Source organism: Charadrius vociferus, unplaced genomic scaffold (assembly GCF_000708025.1).
Source record: "Charadrius vociferus isolate BGI_N301 unplaced genomic scaffold, ASM70802v2 scaffold251, whole genome shotgun sequence".
Lineage (NCBI taxonomy): Eukaryota > Metazoa > Chordata > Aves > Charadriiformes > Charadriidae > Charadrius > Charadrius vociferus.
In genome coordinates, this window is record NW_009646963.1 from 1433736 (window position 1) to 1450315 (window position 16580).

At 48.1% G+C, this 16580-nt stretch overlaps 1 protein-coding gene across 1 annotated transcript; it reads left to right on the top strand.

Annotated features, from left to right (window-relative positions):
* Positions 1 to 11: 11 nt before the first annotated feature.
* Positions 12 to 7781, top strand: CENPM (centromere protein M). Its single transcript, XM_009895239.1, has 6 exons — positions 12 to 60; positions 2670 to 2768; positions 3808 to 3887; positions 4888 to 4979; positions 5730 to 5864; positions 7508 to 7781. The coding sequence occupies exons 1-5, from the start codon at positions 26 to 28 to the stop codon at positions 5853 to 5855; spliced, it is 432 nt and encodes a 143-aa protein (XP_009893541.1). The 5' UTR covers positions 12 to 25; the 3' UTR covers positions 5856 to 5864; positions 7508 to 7781.
* The last annotated feature ends 8799 nt before the right edge of the window (positions 7782 to 16580 follow it).

A 16580-nucleotide genomic window follows, 5' to 3' on the forward strand; every position in this document is an offset into this window, starting at 1 on the left:
CCTCCAGCAGAAGCTGGCGGAGGCGATGCTCCGAGAGAAGATCAACTTCAAGATCAGTATGTGAGTGGTGAGGAGGGGGATGCGCCGCCTCCGGCCCCGGCCGCAGGGCCGTAGCGGGGTCGAACAGAGGCTCTCTGCCACCTTGTCCGAGAGATGGAGCCAAAGCAGCGGCTGCGGTGCGAATTCACGAAAAGTTTCTGCTTCAGAAATGCACGCACCGAAACTGATTATAAATGCAGCTTCTACCCAAGCGGCGGTAGTTGGGACTGCAGGGCATGCGGTTCAAAGAAAGAACTTGCTCTTGTGAACGCTAGAGTGCACTACTGCACAGATGTGGCTGGCATCTGCAGGAGGAAAGCCGATGTCTTCAGGGCAAGCGGTTTGGGCACGATTAGAAATGGGAATGGAAATAATTCTCATGTTCATCCTGTTCACTGCACATGCCATTGCACTTTGCGTGTTGCACAGGTGTTTGATTAATAACTTGCAAGGGTATGAGAGGAGCACAGATACTTTTTTTTTCTCCTGGGAGGCACACATATACAGGAATTAAAACATCCTGGGACAAATTGAGACAAATACAATGCTTGCAACTACTTGAATGCAAACAAGTTTACCTGAAAGATGTCCATTACTTTTGGTGCTCTTCATAGCTGTTTTCTGGTTTGTATGCATGCACATGCTTTTCCTCCTCAAGCTATTAAGATGCATTTGGAATTTTAGCTTTAGCTGCATGACAAGTCCTGTCTTAAAAGCTTGATTAACTAACTTTTTATGATATAATGTCCTTGACAGCTCGCTTGCCAAGACCAAATTAGTTTAGTCAGCTCTTCAGAAGGTGTTTGTGTTATTTCGCTGCTGTAATCCAAGGCTATGCAGTAAAAGCAAGCCCAAACTAATGTTCTACTGTCCAGTTAGAGTGACTGTACAGCTCTGATCATGGCATGTTGGGTGTTTGTGCTAACTAACAGTAAATAAATGACTCATTTTCTATGTAAATCCTGCAGCCTTTCTGACCTGTAGAGTGCCATAACTAGATGGCTACTGGTACTACACTACAGCTGGGTAACTACCCAAAGGCATTGAAGCTTAGTCTTGTACTACAGACGAAGATAAGTCCCTGTGCTAGTATCCCTAGGGAAGCAGAAGTTCGTGACAGTTTTGGTTTTTTTCCCCACTGTGTTGCTTTGGGATTATACATATTACAAAGAAATAGGGTATCTTGTCTGGCACGTCTACCTGCCAGATAACAGCTGTTGGGAGAAGAATTGCAGAGCTGGGGTTTCTGTGTCTGTTACCACTAGGAAAAAAAAAAGGCTTCTGCAGTGCATATCTGGAGGCTGGTGACATCATCTACTGATGTTTATTAAATACTGTAGAATTTCAAATCATGGAGGGGTTTTTGTTTTAGGTTTTTTTGGTTGTTTCCTCCCCCCAACAATGATATCTGATACTTTCCTTTCACCAAAGCTTCTCCCTAAATTTTACCCTAAATTTATGAGCTTGTTTGTGTTGCAGTGTGTCTTTGAAGCGCACTTTGCTCATATCTTGTGTTAGTTTCAAAATATTTTTGTCAAAACATACCTTCCTTATTTATAGGAAACAAAATGTCTTTATTTGGAAACTGGCAGACAAAACTACAAACTGCATATCATTAATAGAAGGGGATGTGTACTGTGGTCTGTGAATGATGGGCAAAACTGTTAAGTCCTTAAGATTTAATTGCTAGAAGTAATATTCCCCAGGGAGACCAAAATCAGTGTTTTTCTCTTGGCTTCCAGATTCTCTTGGCTTGGATTGTAAGAGAGACTGAAATTCTGTGATTTTTTTGTTTGTCCAATCTATCTGTCAGGTGATCTTCCAAAATATGGTGCTGATAATATTCTTTTTTGTGGAATGCCCAGACATACACTACTGAAGCCTTTTTTTTCCCCCCTTTCTTTTTTTTGGTGGTGGGAAAAGACATAAAATTCTCCACTCTGTGATTCTTCTTCCAACAGCTGCATCAACAGTGGTGGTATTCTGTAGAAGGACACCTAAACTAACCTACTAACTCCTGACACAGTGAAAGGGATAAAAAGGGAGGTAATGGTATAATAGAAGCTCTTTCTGAGCTGTAACTTCGTCTATAAAGATATACTAGTGACAAATTTCTGGTTTAAAGTTTTGTGAATACAACACACCTTTCTGTAACATGGACACCTGAGAAGGTAGACTTTCCTTTGTGAGCGTATGAGCATTATCTCTGGAATGTGCCTGGAAAGCACTGATGCATTTTAACTGAAACTTGGCAGCAAAATGTACCAGTAAAGCATTGGAGTTCACTTTGTTAGAAAGGACTCTTCTGAACAATTAAATAAAATGACTGCCATACAGACCTGTGCGGAGAAAATGTTTCTGTGAGTCTTGTTATGCTCTAATAAGCTTCCCATTATAAACAACCTTGTCTAGCAAGTGTCATTGTGGCTGTCAGCAACTATGAGTAGGCTCAAGATAGGAGAATACCCCTTAAAAAATCACAGTGTCTCTTCAGTGCCTACGTATTTAGTAATTAGCAGGCTTCCTGGTAACTTGCTACATGGTGAACTACAATGATTATGTGGTTATGGTTAAGTGGATACTGCCTTGCCAAGCTATTTGATTAACCTTGCAAATTTATTGTCTTTCAGTCACCTTGCTACATCCCTCCCCTTACCTTCAGAGAGAGATCACCTCCGGCCCAGGATAGATCTGATTGTATTTATGATTGACATCAAGAGCAAATACAGGTAAAAGAAAGGCAAAAATATGAAAGGGGAAACTGATATTTTTTTCTTGGATTGATGGCTAAATCTGCATTTTTACTGTGTCAGAATTGCTGGATAGTGGACTTCAAACCCAAGACTTGCTGTGGCGGAACAGCTCAGTAATACATAAAGTGGTTTTCTGGCCTCCAGCAATGGATTAGGACTGAACCACTCTGTCTAATAACATGCTTGTTGTGCACTAAGTTGCCATAGCAGAGAAGGCAGAATTTATTCTTGGATCCAGACATGGGGTGATTTGACCTAAGCTTTGGAAAGATGCTGTCTGTAAAATTAGATGGAAACAATGGTGGTGCTGTTGAGTTCTGTAATATGCAGTTGGATGATGTGTGTTGGGCAGTGCTACCTAATAACTAGCCAGTTGCTGCATCTGTGTCCCCAGTTCACTGATACTTCTGGTCAAGTGAGATCAGTACTATGGATGTCTCTAGGCAAAAGAGAAAGGTCTGCAGGGATAGATCCCTTTTCTCTCATCTTGTGCTCATCTTTGTAGAAATGATATTTGTGTCCCCAGGCCATAAGTAAAGACTTGCTAAGGCACAGAAGTCAGCATTTTATTACTTACTTAACTTGTGACTGATGATCCTGGGCTCTCATTTACCAAAAATGACAGGCCCAGCTGCATACTTACAGCACAGATGGTGCTACAGAAATGTGTGGGCTAGTTCTTCTGTAAGAGCCAAAGTAGTGCTGAAGTCTCGTTAGGTGTTAATGAATTCGGATGCTTAGTGTCTGCAAATCATGGAGGGCACAGTTCAAACTAAGTCTAACTGTTGAGTTTTGAGTAGAAAGGATATGTTATGGATTATTAAACAGCTGTGGGTATTGCAGAGGTCTCTACTGCCATGCTTTTAGCATACAGCATAACTCTGCCAGCTCACAGATCAGCAGATATTAACATCATTGGTTTTCTAATTGTGCTTCTGAAAGTTATTCTCTTTGTTCTTACGCTGTACTAGTTTTACCTCCCTGTCCAACTGGATTGTGTGTGCTTTTCTGACAGCTTGAAGAATGTCGAAGCTTCCCTAGCTTACGTGGATGCCAGCTTCTTCCTAGGGAAAGTGTGCTTTCTTGTCACTGGGGGTATGTATGACATCTGCCCTCTTCCTCTCTGAGCAGCACAACTCACTGTTACTTTCCTTAAAACAGGGCACTGACTTAACTTGAAACAAAACAAAGGAAACCAGTGGCTTTGTCGAAAACTTTGTTTAAATTATATCTGAACTCATCTGCCCTTTTCAGTTGTTTTCTTAGATGAAACACGGTTCTCTTCTCTCGTGCTCATTTGCTCTCTCCTTTCTGTTTTTGCTAGTCAGAATTCTCTGTCCCTAACTCCTGAAAATGATTTGTGTTACTGATTTCTTTTTTTTTTTTTTTTTTTCCTGTGGCACTGCAGAAGTCTGTTATGTCTGGTTTTGCAGATCTCTCTTAATGATAATCTTAACGAGCAGTGAGGAGCATATGATACTGTGGTAATAAAATGAATCTAAGTGGATGAGCTACTAAACTATAAAGTATAGTTTTAACACAAGACTGGTATCCCTACTGTGTGCTGTCTGGCTCTGTTGTTCTTTTAATCTCTCTTCCTCCCCCCCGGCCGCCTCCAGCCCCAAAAGTAGAGAGGATGCTTTCCTGCATGCCCTCCCTACTTCAGCTCTGAGGGACTGGAGGGGCCAGCCTGTACTGCTCAGTGTTGGAACAGAGGTGCTGTGTCCCTGGAATTTGGGGATCAGGAGGCTTAATTCTGGGGTGGAAGAGAGTCTTGGCATTGTCTTGTGCTCTCCTGATGGAGTGAAGTGCTTGGAGACATCATCCTGTGATACCACATGAGAGGAAAGCTTCTGATTAATGACTAGCAGATTCTGCCCCTGCTGATAGTGTACTGATCCCTTATCCAAAATGTCAATGTTACACTACTCAGTAATGTGGCTCATTCTGTTTGTACTGCTCACTGTCTGCCTTACCTTCTATGGTGCTCTCAAAATTAGCCCTGGATCTTTTTGTGGATGTGGAATTTCCCAGTACTTTTCTTCGCTGAATGTTGATTATGGGGCTTGTAATGTGGGAAAACTTTTTTCTGTAGTTGGCAGGGTAAATTACTGCAGCGTAGAGATGAATGCCATCTGGAAACTGGGAGATGTCTACTGCAGTCCTGTGCTATTCTGTGAGTTGGAGGTAAGGAGCTTATTTGGTGTCTGAAGGGATTTGTGAATTCCACTGCTCTCTGATCCTTAGGAACATCATTACATTAGCGATAAATAGATGTACATATGCTACTGTCTTGCATAAGTGTCAGAGGCCAGACTCTTTCTCCAGGAACAGCAGAGGTACAGGAGTCTGACTGTCCTTGAAATGAGTCTTCTTGATTACCTGCACCTTCCTGTGCTACTTGAAAGCCTTGGGAAGCCAAGTCTAAATTAACAAAGACTTCTCTGATATGCAAAGCCTTGGCACACTTGTTCCTTGAGGCATTTTCTCTTCCTGGGAGCCCCTGAGCTGTTATTTGCCATGTCACTCTCTTGCACATGTAATGTTTCCTGTTAGCCGGGCTTTGTTGCTTCGCAAACTGTTTTGTCATCTGCTATACCACTCTTTCCAATTACCTGCTTGGTCTGAAAAGCTGGAGAGAGAGTTTGGCAGTGGTAGCACACTTCACTTTTCTGTGTACTCATCATTCCACCCTCAGAGACTGCTTCCCTACCAGCAGGTAATATTTGCGTCCTTGGCAACCCCTTCAGGGTTTTCAGCTGACAATGCTGTACCTTCCCTAACATTAGGGCAGTAAACGGGCCTCTTTAGGAATTTCTGTAGCTAGCAGATCTGTACCATACTTAATGCCGGTTCCAGTTCTTTCTTTTATTGCAGCTAAGCACTGCTTTTGTTCTTTTCTATTGGTTAAATAATTTCTCCCATTTTTGTTTCCAGTTGGAAGGGATACGAGTTGCCACTGCTCAGCGACTTCTCCGGATGTTACAGATCTGTGCTGGTCACATACCAGGAGTTTCTGCCTTGTACTTTAACACACTGATGAGGAACTCTGCTGATGACTAGCTTCTCATTGTGAGAATTCAGCCAGATTCATCAGTTTTTTCACTTCAGGCAATCAAGCTGTTGTAGTCAAAATCACATTGGGAAGCTTTTTTGCCTGACTTGTCATGACCACTCATCCAGAGCTGTTCCTAGTTGCTAATCTCTCAAGAAAAGCTTGATTCCTGTTCTGTGGATAAGGTATAGGTGCTGTGGGGAGGGCAGTTTGAACTGGGGATTCCTAACATTTGAATTCCGTTTCATTATCAAGTTTGAGTTTCACGTACTTTGCTAGTGGCCAGGAATCATGTGTTTTACTGAGAGAATATCAGAAGAACAGGCCACTATCCCAAATGCCACATGTCATGGTTGAGTATCTTAGTTTCAGTGTCCCTGAAGTACTAGAGAAGAGGCAGGAGGCTCCTGCTTCCTTTTGGTTGAAATATAGCACCTTGGACTAACGTGAAACCTTGCTGCTAGGTTTTGTCTCCCCACCAAGAGAATAATAGAGAAGGAAGGCTGTCCTGCAGCTTCTAGATAGACTGCAGTTGGCAGTTAATGATCCAGCTGTGTGAGCATCTGCCCAGTGAAGGGCTCGGTATTTTCATGCCTGGTACCTAACTGGGGAGGAAGAGACTGAAAAATATAATCTAGCATTTTAGCTTTCCCATAGATATTTAAACAAAAAGGCTCCATCTCTCAAGCCCAGGATAACAAGCAACTCTAGTCTTTGCTCATGATTTGGCAGCTGTGGACTTCTCTGCTCCAAGTTGGTCCCTGCAGACCAAGAAATAATCCTCCAGAGAGGTCAAACCTTCTCTGAGTCAGGAAATGAAGAGGTGAAAGGGCTGTAACTGAGAGTGTAGCAGCACTTAGTGTGTTACAACCACGTCAGGCAGACCACAGGAGGAGAAACATGGAGCTGCTAGTGGAAATCAATCTTTGTTCTCAAAGTAAAGAGCCACAGAATAGTTTTTTTCTCTCTCTCGTGCTCTCAAAGAGCCAAATCTAAGATTAGGTGACGTTGCTGGCCTCCAGCAAGCCTCTGCAAATTGGGCAGTTCAGCTCCAGAGAGCTGCAGGAGTGCACTTGTCCCTCCAGCATCTGTAGGGCTGAAGCTCTGCACTCCAGAGCTGATCAGAGATGAAACACAGCAAGACTGACTATAGCATCATACAGAAAACAATCTTTTCTCTTGCAAGGTGGGCATATGCTGTGTATAATTGCTTAACTAATAGGTTCTTGTAAGCAGTAATTCATGCCTTATTCTTACTGCAAGTCAATAATGTGTTATGGAGTTCTAAGTTAATAAAATGTATAATATTTTACAATTAGTTGTATGCTGTTTGTTTAGGTATGTGGCATGGCCTCTAAAACCTAGGAATGCTTGCCCCAATTTGCCCTGGCAGGGAGACTGGTCCTTGCTGGCAGTTTGTACTTTCAGTTAGGTGGTGGCTTGCAGTCACGATTTCAGCCACGTGGTGGTGGCAAAAGCTTTTCCAAATGCAATCCTTCCTGTATACCAAGTTGAGTCAGAATACAGTGTTTCTTGAAAGGCTGGGATGCTTCTTACTCAGAATTGCATGCCAGGTAGAAATGAAGCCTAGAGAAAATGTGTTAAGCTCCCCTCTGGTTTAATTTATTTAATCCCTAATAGTCTGCTTTAATGTTCCTAGGTGCAGAGCTCTAGCTGTGTGTGCTGTTTCGCTTAGCTTGTTTCTGACATCTGTCTGTGAGCAGGAAAAAGCAGAAAGCAGCACTGCAGGCTTAATCAGCTGTGAGTGTTGGCAGTCCTTGCAAAGACAGCTCAGCAAGGCACAAAGCCTGTATCCTTGCTCAGAGGACACACAAATCCTAGCTCCAGTTGTATTGTTGCTGGCGGGGGAGGGCTAGGTTGTTTGTCAGCTGGAACAAAAGGAGCTAAACCATTCAGCTGTGTTATGGTGCCCAGAAGGGCTGGACTCTGGCTAAAACCCAAAGGAGAAAGACATGTGCAAACTCTTGTGGCTGTGTAAGAAGCTTAATGGGCATGCCCTACTTTCAGCTAGCTTTGTGATCCTGAAGGTACCAGCCAGGACTTTGCCACCAGAGAGGGGCAATCATGCTGAGAAACAAGGTTCTCTGTTGGTTATGCTGTCTCGGCCTCGCTCTCGCTTTGGGTCCCTCAAAATAAATGAGACCATGGTTTAGAATAGACTGGTTTCGATTTGCTCTTGATGTGCAGGTGCAGTTTGGGGGAGGGAAGGAAGGGCTGCGGCATGAAATGAGCCAGTCTCTCGTGTCCTCCGCAACCGCTGTAAGGTAAGGAGACTCTTCCGTGTCCTAGGTTGCTCTCCAGTTGCCTCTAATAACTATTGGACTCGGGTAAAATCCCTTGGGCCTCAAGAGTAATTTCGCTGCGCTTTCTTAACTGGTGAAAACGAAACTTTCTTTGGTTCACCCAGAATGCTTTGTAGCAACCCACACGTGCTACTGTCCATTCCTGCACCTTCAAACACAGGGTTTTTTTCCACTGCTGTGTTTCAGATACGGTATTTCTTTCCTTCTACTACTTTCAAAGAAGAAAGATGCTGTTTGTACTTCCTACAGGTGGCCGAATCCCAGCTGGTACAAAATAAAAATCTAGTTCCTTAAGAGCAGCATCTCGTTTCACCTTGGGGCAAATATTTTTCTTACTCTTAGGAAAAAGTCTTTACTAGAACTGGCAGGGGAAGTGGAGCGTATCTAAGAATATGACACTCTGTCTCAGGTCCATCATGTTTTACAACCAAAAGTAGTTGGGACATATCTAAAGCTACATCTTCAACTATGTAAATACCTCTAGGAACTGTCAGCTATTAGTTTAGACAGGCCATAACAGTGCCCCTACCAGAGAAGACAAGGCAGCTGAGGATATCTTTCATCTGGATGGAGTAGCCAGGGCTAGTGTTTGATAAAGGTCTTGTGAAAGTATTATTTGGATTGGGATCAGAGGCATGGAAGGCCTGAAGCTGAATTAAGGCTAGTGACTCAGGTTCTGTTGTGTTTAAACATCGTGAAAGAGCTTGCCAAGCTGGCTGAAATCTAAACTAACAGAAATATTTTGGAGTTACATACTTTCTCTTCCTCTCTCTGTTGCCTCAGTTCCCTCTCCCTGTGGAGATTTACAAAGATAAATTCCCCTCTCCGTGGCAAAAGTACCCGTGAGCATTGCTGGTTTGGCTGTTTCAGTTCGTGGACGTGTTTTTGTTTGTCAGCTATGTCAGCAAAATTAGTGTAAAAGCAGTTTAATTAGTCTAGAAGACCTTGCACCAGTTGCACTGGCGTAAGCTTCGGTCATGCCATGCTTTTTTTTTTCTGGTGAAACTGAGTGAGGCTGTAATAGGATGTCTTCTACTACGGCAGGTTGACCCAACAGGATTTTGCCTTCAATCCAGTCACTTGAAGATGATTTTTGTATCCTCAGCCTGCTAGCTGAGCAGCTCACAGACATACTCTGAGAGAGATTTCAGCACAAATCAGCTTGGTTGGCATTACCTGTTGGGATTATAGCTGTCTGCTAGCCCAGGTTTTACAAGGCAAAGAGGTTTTTTGTTGGCTTTGCCACACCAGCAGTTAAATCAGACCAACTTTTAAGCGCGGTAAGACATGATATGCTTGGTCTGTGCTAACAGGAGAGAAAGTCGGTGTACTGATATGGTGCTTGTAGCAAAAGATTTCTCTGTCCTGGAACAAAGATCAGCAATAAATCCAGACCTGGGGATTTATCTGTCCCTCCAAACCTTGAAACTGGTGGTAGAGATTTAGATTCAAGGCCACCTCTAACCTTTGCTTTGGGGACTGGTTAAAACCAAATGTCTCTGTCTGCCAAGACCTGTAGTTTGAACGGACTGGCTGGGTTAGGTCAGTGGTGGTGCTCAGCAGCTGTGGTCACGCTGTAAGAGCTGCTTAGTAGCTCTGCTTAGTAGCTCTCATCATGACCACTGTCTGCAGCAGCAGCGCTCCGCTGCCTGCAGCTGACCTGCAGAGTTGTGGCAGAGTTACCTGCTCTGCTGGCAAAAAGCAAGGGAGACTCTTCTGTGGGGTTTTTTAACTTGTCTCGATTTCACAGGAGCACTGGGCTTTGCTTTGGCCAGATTCCAGCTGCTCTGTCTCCATTCAACTGGCCCAGATCTGCTGGCAGTCTCCTCTGTGCGCTGAGTGTTCTCCACTTCCCACCCTAAGCTGGTGTGCAGTGTTGCTGTGGGCTGCTGAACAACTGCCACTTTCCATTCAGTGACCAGCTGTCCTTCACTAGTGGGGAAAAGTGATTTATATGCAAGAGAAAGCAATAGCTGGCACAGCCCAGAGCTGAGAGCCAGAAACGCTGGGCTCGTTTCGCCTCTGTGGCTGATTTCTTGCATGACCCTGGGCACGTGTGTTAAAATTCACTGTGCCTCGCTTGCTCTGCCTCTACAGCAGGAGCTGCCTCTGCTGGAGAGGTGTGATGAGGGTGAATTGACATTGCTTTGGGGTCACAAGTTTGGAATTGGGTGGAAACATTTGCAAGTATTTTTTCCTAATTAGAAGAGTTTAATATTTACTTAAGTTCTGGGGGAGGAGGGTTTGGTGGGACCTGCCTGCCAGGCACCTCCTGAGATCAGCCATGTTTTGTGCTGCTTACCTGCCTGACTCTGCGGCAGGCAGGGAGGCTGCCTGGAACTGGGCTGCGATCCTTCTCATAAGGCGTTGCAGCATGGTTGCATTTTGTTGTGAACTGGAACAAAACCACCCTTTGAAACATGGAAATTCCCCGCTCAGTACAATTATCCTTGAATTGGCCGGTGGGAGAAATCAAAGTCTCTGGATCTCTTCCTCGCTGTTAAATATTAATACGGCGCAGCGATGCTAGGCAGGATGGCATCCCCTCGGGTCAGCTCTGTGCAGAAGGGGCCGTCTTGGCTGTGAAGAACCGGTGTGCGAGAGCGGGTGGGCGCAGGGGACTTGGGAGTGATGTGACTTGTTCGGACTCCTTGGCAGCTGAGTAGTGCGGGCTCCCAGCCCATGCTGGGCCATGTTTCCCTTGCCAGGGGCTCCTTGTGCCCGAGTTGACATGTGCCACGATGCTGACAACCCTCGTTCCCCTTAAGCTCGCTGTGTGGTGGGGTGTTCTGCGAGGAGCCAGGAAAGGCACCGTGCTCGTCCCCCTGCCCTGCCGCCACCTTTGCCGAGGGAAGTCAGTGGTGTGTGAAAGAGAGCCTGTGTTTTACATATACACAGGCTGCCTCCCCGCCGCCGGCCCAGGTGCAGCTGCGGGCTGGGTGCGAGACCCCCGGGGCCTCTGCACGTCACGGGAAGGAGCACTGAGGTGGGGTGAGGACAAAAACAAAGAGAGAAGCCACCTCCCCTTGGGAAACCTGGCCTTAGTGCACAGAGGCTGCTCTGTCCTTCAGGTGCTGCCACCCGCTTTGCACTACAACAAGCTGTGCCAGGGCCAGCTGAAGCACTCGTGCTTGAGAGCAGTCTGCATGTAAGAGCAAGACAGAGGCATACTGGTGAGCACTCGGAAAAACCTAAAAAGCCCAGCTAGCATTAAACATACTAAGGGGGCTTCCCCCGTTTTCTGGCAGCTTTAAGTATTTTCCTTTCCTGTCTTTCCACGGAAGCTCTCCAGTCCCACTGTGTGCCCACCCTGTGGTGACAGGGTGATGGTGCCATGCTGCAGCTGGGCCTGCTTTGCTCCTGCCCTGCTGGCTATGTCATCACAGCGCTCGGGTTGGCGAAACACCTCGGGTACTTACAGAGGGTCTGCAGTCCTTGAGGCACTATCACTGTCTGCACTGGTCAGCTGAAGCTCTCCTGAACCTCCGTGCTGGCTGCTTTCCTAGGTTTGACAGCAGTGTTGGCATTGCCCTAGTGTGAACATTCATTTCCCCCACCACCACCACCACTCCTATGTTTCCTTTTCTTGCTCTTCCAGAGATGACAGATGTGAAGCCAGGGCTGCATTTGACTCAGCTCGGTAGGTAACAACCTGTGGCTAGTGCTGCAGCGGAGCACCTCTCTTCAAAGCAATGTGCCAGCATCAACTAATTAATCTTCATTCCCCTGTGGGACCAAGGGGTGACTCAGTGCCTCATGCTGTTATGCTGAGGAGCAGAGGATCAAAGGCACTGGAGCTGGGGAAGCCCTGGGATAGCGCAGTGTCCCTCTGTGCCTGCATACCGGGCACCTCTGAAGGCTCGGTCTTGCACGCTTTTCTCCAGGGCTCCTATTTAACTGTGCAGAGATGGGCTACAAGCTCTGCTACCTTAGGGATGGGGCTGGAGCTGCCTTCACCTTGCTCTCCAGGGAGTGTTTTTACTACCTGGTGTTCCCTTTTGATCTTCTCCATCCTGTTGCTCCTTTGTTATAACCCAACTTGGCCATCCTGAGCAATTCTCCCTCCTGTTCTCACCTATAGGTCCTTCATGCCTCCCCAGGGTCCATTCTTGGCTGTGCTGAGCAGTGGGGGGGTGTCTGCATGAAAAGCAGAGGCAGGGAGGTTTAGGCAGCATGGAAATAGAGCTGTGGCGGTGGTGGTGCACATCCCCCTCAGGCTTTGTGACCCCCAAGGAGCTGCACGCCAGGCCATGCTGCCATGGCACCGTGGCCCTGAAGAAGTGCAAATGAACCCCAACACCTGGCCTTGGGCTGCCCCAGCATCTATCATGCTGCTGCGTCTGAGCTGCTCCCGGGGAAGGGAAGGGGAGCTGCTTGTGCGCAGATGTTGCATAATACTGACCTAGTTCGAACACAAGTTTGAGGGCTGGGAAGTGTTTGCCCAACCCGCGGGGAAGAGAAAACCCCTCCAGGGTGAGGGCTGCTGCCCCGCATCCTCTGCTCTGTGTTACGAAGGAGATGAAACGTGAAGCGTGTGCTTTCTCCAGAACCTGGCTCTTCCCTCTTGCTCAGGTTGCACGTGGAGCATCACCTGCGCGAGTCCCCTCTGCGTGTGTGTGAGCCGTGGTTTGGCTGAGCTCAGCTACTGCATGGGACTAATACGTAGTGATGGTGTCCTATAAATTATATAGTCGGTATGTTCGCCATCTGCTCTGTGCTGAAAGCTGAGTGTGATTGAGACCTTCCCCCCTTCCCAAAGCTTGACTCTCTTGCCAAGCTTGAAATGTGTGCGGATCTCCTGTAAGTGGTTCTGATTGAATCAGGTAAACAGGGAATTTTTTAAGCAGGCTGCAATGTTCCTTGCACCCGAAGTGAGAGCTGAAGCATAGGCCAGCATCCTATTACCATGAGATGATGAGTAAAAAGCGAGTCTGATTTCATGCTAATTAGTTTCTAAAGGGAGCAAATCTTGATTGCAGTGGTCATATCAAAGAATCAAAATAGTAATGCAAAAAGCAAAGGAAACCCCAGAGTGATTCATATGAGTAGGGGAAATAAAGACAGTCATGGAGGAAGAAGGAGTTTGAGGGGAACTGAATTGCTCTGCTGCCCAAAAGCAGAGGGGATTTGAATCAGATTATCCTCATTAGATGTCTCTTTAAAGCATCATCAAGCTAAATGAATGGTCCGGGGGAGAGCTTGCAGGCATGGTGTCTGTGATTATCACCAGGGATTTACAGTCCTAGTTATCTCGCTTAGAGACAAGATTATTAGGGGGTATAAAGCTGTATCTGCCCTCAGCCTCTAATGTGCGTTTTTAGGTTGGGTGATGGGAGATGCTATGTTGCTGCACAGTCCCTTGGAAGCCTGCTTGCATCCTCCAGTGGTCCAGCCCTCCGCCGTGCTGTGGGTGCAGCGTGGAGGGGTAAGGCAAATGTGAGCTAGGGAGGTGTGCTGGTGGAGATGTTCCCTGGGGGTGGGCAGGCAGCCTCCCCATCAGACTGTGGCAGAGGGCAGGACCTCCCCTATTGGTACTCTCACTGAGACGGGAAATGGGAAAAGAGATCTTGGAGGGGGGAATTATGTCTGCCTGCCGCAGCAGTACCACTCACACACCCCCAGCCTTTCCTTTCCTGTGGCAGCCCGTGGTGGTGCAACTCATCCTTCTTCCAGCCAGAGCCTTTAAGGCCCTGAAAGCTCAGAATCATCCGATGCATCGCTCCCCTGTTGCTTCTCCGGGCTTTGGCAGGATAGCTAAGGCATCGCGCCCAGATGCTGACCAGGAGAGGAGGGATGTGGGCCAAATCCTTCTGTCACTTCTTTCCTACATCACATCCTTAATGAGGCTATTGAAATTCATAAGGTTAATCTGCATTTAAGCCGGCCTTTTTACATCAGGCCGGGACCTAAAGGTCTGTGAGAAGCTGGGGAATGGTGTGGAGATACTGACAAGCACAGCAATGCCACCGCAGACTAATAAAACGCTGCCGGCACGGAGGTGCTTCAGCTGGAGAGGGAGGAGAGGGGAGGCTGTCAGCGGGAGCCTCGCAGCCGACAGCGCGGCAGTGACGAGCTCGCTGCCAGAGGCAGCCGGCCAGCGGCGGGACCGCTTCGGCTCAGTGGAAACGCGCTTCCTTGCTTCTCATCCTGGTTTGGGGCTGCACTCATGTCCAAACACGTGCCACTTGTTCCTCCTGCAGCACTGCAGTCCCTCTCAGTGCTCGGGGGCTCAAACCAGCTTGCATTTGGCATCTGACCGGCTAGGCAGTCAAAATCCCTGTATTCCCTTGGCTCAGCCACTCGCTGGGTATCATTCGGCGGTGACAAACAGAAAAGTCAGAGCTCACCAGCGGTGGGGCTGGCCTTGCACCTACCACCACTGCCTGTGCCCAGGGTGGTTGGAGGCTGCAGGGCAGCCGCAAAAGCTATCTCAGGGACCCATTTCTGGAGCAGCAGTTAGTACTGGAACCCATGAACCCTTACTCTTGCTTAGGCAGTGGCAATCTGCAGGTGCCACAGGATTTTTTGGGGGCGTTCTGTTCTCTGTTTGAGCTGTGCTTTAAGTTATCCAGACACACCGCTGGTTTTGAGCATCTCTGTTAGGATGGGTCCCATGGCCAGCGCTGAGGAGCGTGACTGCGGAGCAGCCGTGCTGGGGCTGGGCTGCAGTGGCGGGGGGCTGCGGGGTGTTATTGGTGTGCGGGGAAGAAGGGTGGTCGGATGGCAGGCAGCAAATTGCGACAAATGAGTGCAGTCAGGACAAACATCATTTCTTCTGTGTTAGAATCACTTACAAGGACTTTCCTGTTTTCTCAGGTTGCCTTCTCGTTCAAATGTATTCACCAAACCACTCCTGCGCATGAGCTGGAGCTGCAGCTCTCCCGCAAGCAGCTCATTGTAACGAAGCGCTATGCAAAATGTAATTGGGGCTGCTTAGTTTAGTTTTGACTTCCAGGCTGCCCCAACTGGTTTCCTGTCCCTTGGTGCTGGGGCAAGCTGCACAGGGTGCGGGCTCAAAGGGAGACAGCCCATCGTCTTCAGCAGGCTTTGATTTTTGCCTCTGGAGTTGTCTGCTGGAGACCTCTGTGCCCCGAGAGTGCAGCAGTGGGGCGCGTTGCTGCAAGTGTCGGGGAGGTTTCTGCGCTCAGCCTGGCGTCCCAGGGAAGTTTCTGCCCCAGCGTACGCATGCCTGAACCAGCTGAACCCACCTGCTTGGAGGTTTGTAACGTGGCAGTGCATCGCCCTCAGCCATTTGTTTCTGTTTCGGTGCTGGAGGTCCTGCCTGGCCCTGTCAGGGCATGTGAATGCTCCCTAACCAGCCACAGTTGAAGCTCGGGGGGCACTTGACCTCCACTACCCACCCAAGGGGGTCACCGCAAGCTTCCACACATCCTTAGGGTGGGGATGGGGGCGGCATCCCCGCTGCAGGCAGAACGAGCAATGGGAGACGTCATGGAGACGTCCAGGCAAGAAGAGCTGGGCTCAGCTAATGGTGTGTCGCTCATGATGTGTGGGGGCTTGTGAGAACCCAGGCAGCATCTGGGGGTGCAAGTCTTGCTAAGAGAGTCCCACCGCGCTCTGCAGAGCAGCAAGGGCAGCCAGCACACCAGCTGGAAACCCCCCTCGCTTCTGCCCTCCCTACCTGCTCCTGGCAGGGGAGGTCAAGGGTTCAGCTCCCCCAGGGCCGGATCGGGGATGGGGTGTTCCCCCATGTCCTCAGTGCTGCTTTGTCCCTCTTGGGCTCTCTGGAGCAGGGAGGGGGAATGGGTAGAGGGAGCTTGAGCCCAGGCAGTGCTGACCCACCACCCTCCCTCTGCAACCCTGGAGGGGTCTTCAAAGGGCACCCCACTGTAGAAGCCTAATTCGGGTGCTCAGTATCACCCCTGCAGAGGTAAAAGTCTCCTTGCAGAGGGAACCAAGGACACTTGCTAATTTTTCCTTAACTTAGTGGACAAGCACAGGTGCAGGCGCCTTTAAACCAGAAGGAGAGGAGACAAACCATGTTCAGCAGAACTGTTGCCACCGGGCACTGTCCCACACCAAACTCCCCATGCAGGTCGTTGAGAAGTGCTACAAAAATCCTTGGTAAGAAGCAGAGCACCTGTGGAGGGGTCCAGATTTAGGGCATTGGTGAATGTCTTGAAACGTTTATTTTCCCACCTTATTCCTAAAACCTTCCCAGAATTTGTCCCTAAGCCCAGCTGGCTTTGAGAAAGCAGAGCAAAGGGTGCGCTGGGCCATGCTGGGGCGTTGTGGTGGATCCCAAGCAGGAGGTTTGTGTTGGAGCCCTGAGAAACCAGGTCCCGAGATCCATAGTGGGACCTTTCAGGAGGAAGCGCTTCCCACCAGTTGGGGCAGAGGCGTAGGAGCAGGGCTCAGGGGTGAGGTGCCAAATGTGCTGTGGGCACA

Coding starts and splice junctions, on each gene's coding strand:
- CENPM (XM_009895239.1), top strand. CDS start 26: ATGCTCCGAGAGAAGATCAACTTCAAGATCAGTAT. Junction 2,769..3,807: donor GACATCAAGAGCAAATACAG/GTAAAAGAAAGG, acceptor CTTTTCTGACAG/CTTGAAGAATGTCGAAGCTT. Junction 3,888..4,887: donor GTGCTTTCTTGTCACTGGGG/GTATGTATGACA, acceptor TTTTTTCTGTAG/TTGGCAGGGTAAATTACTGC.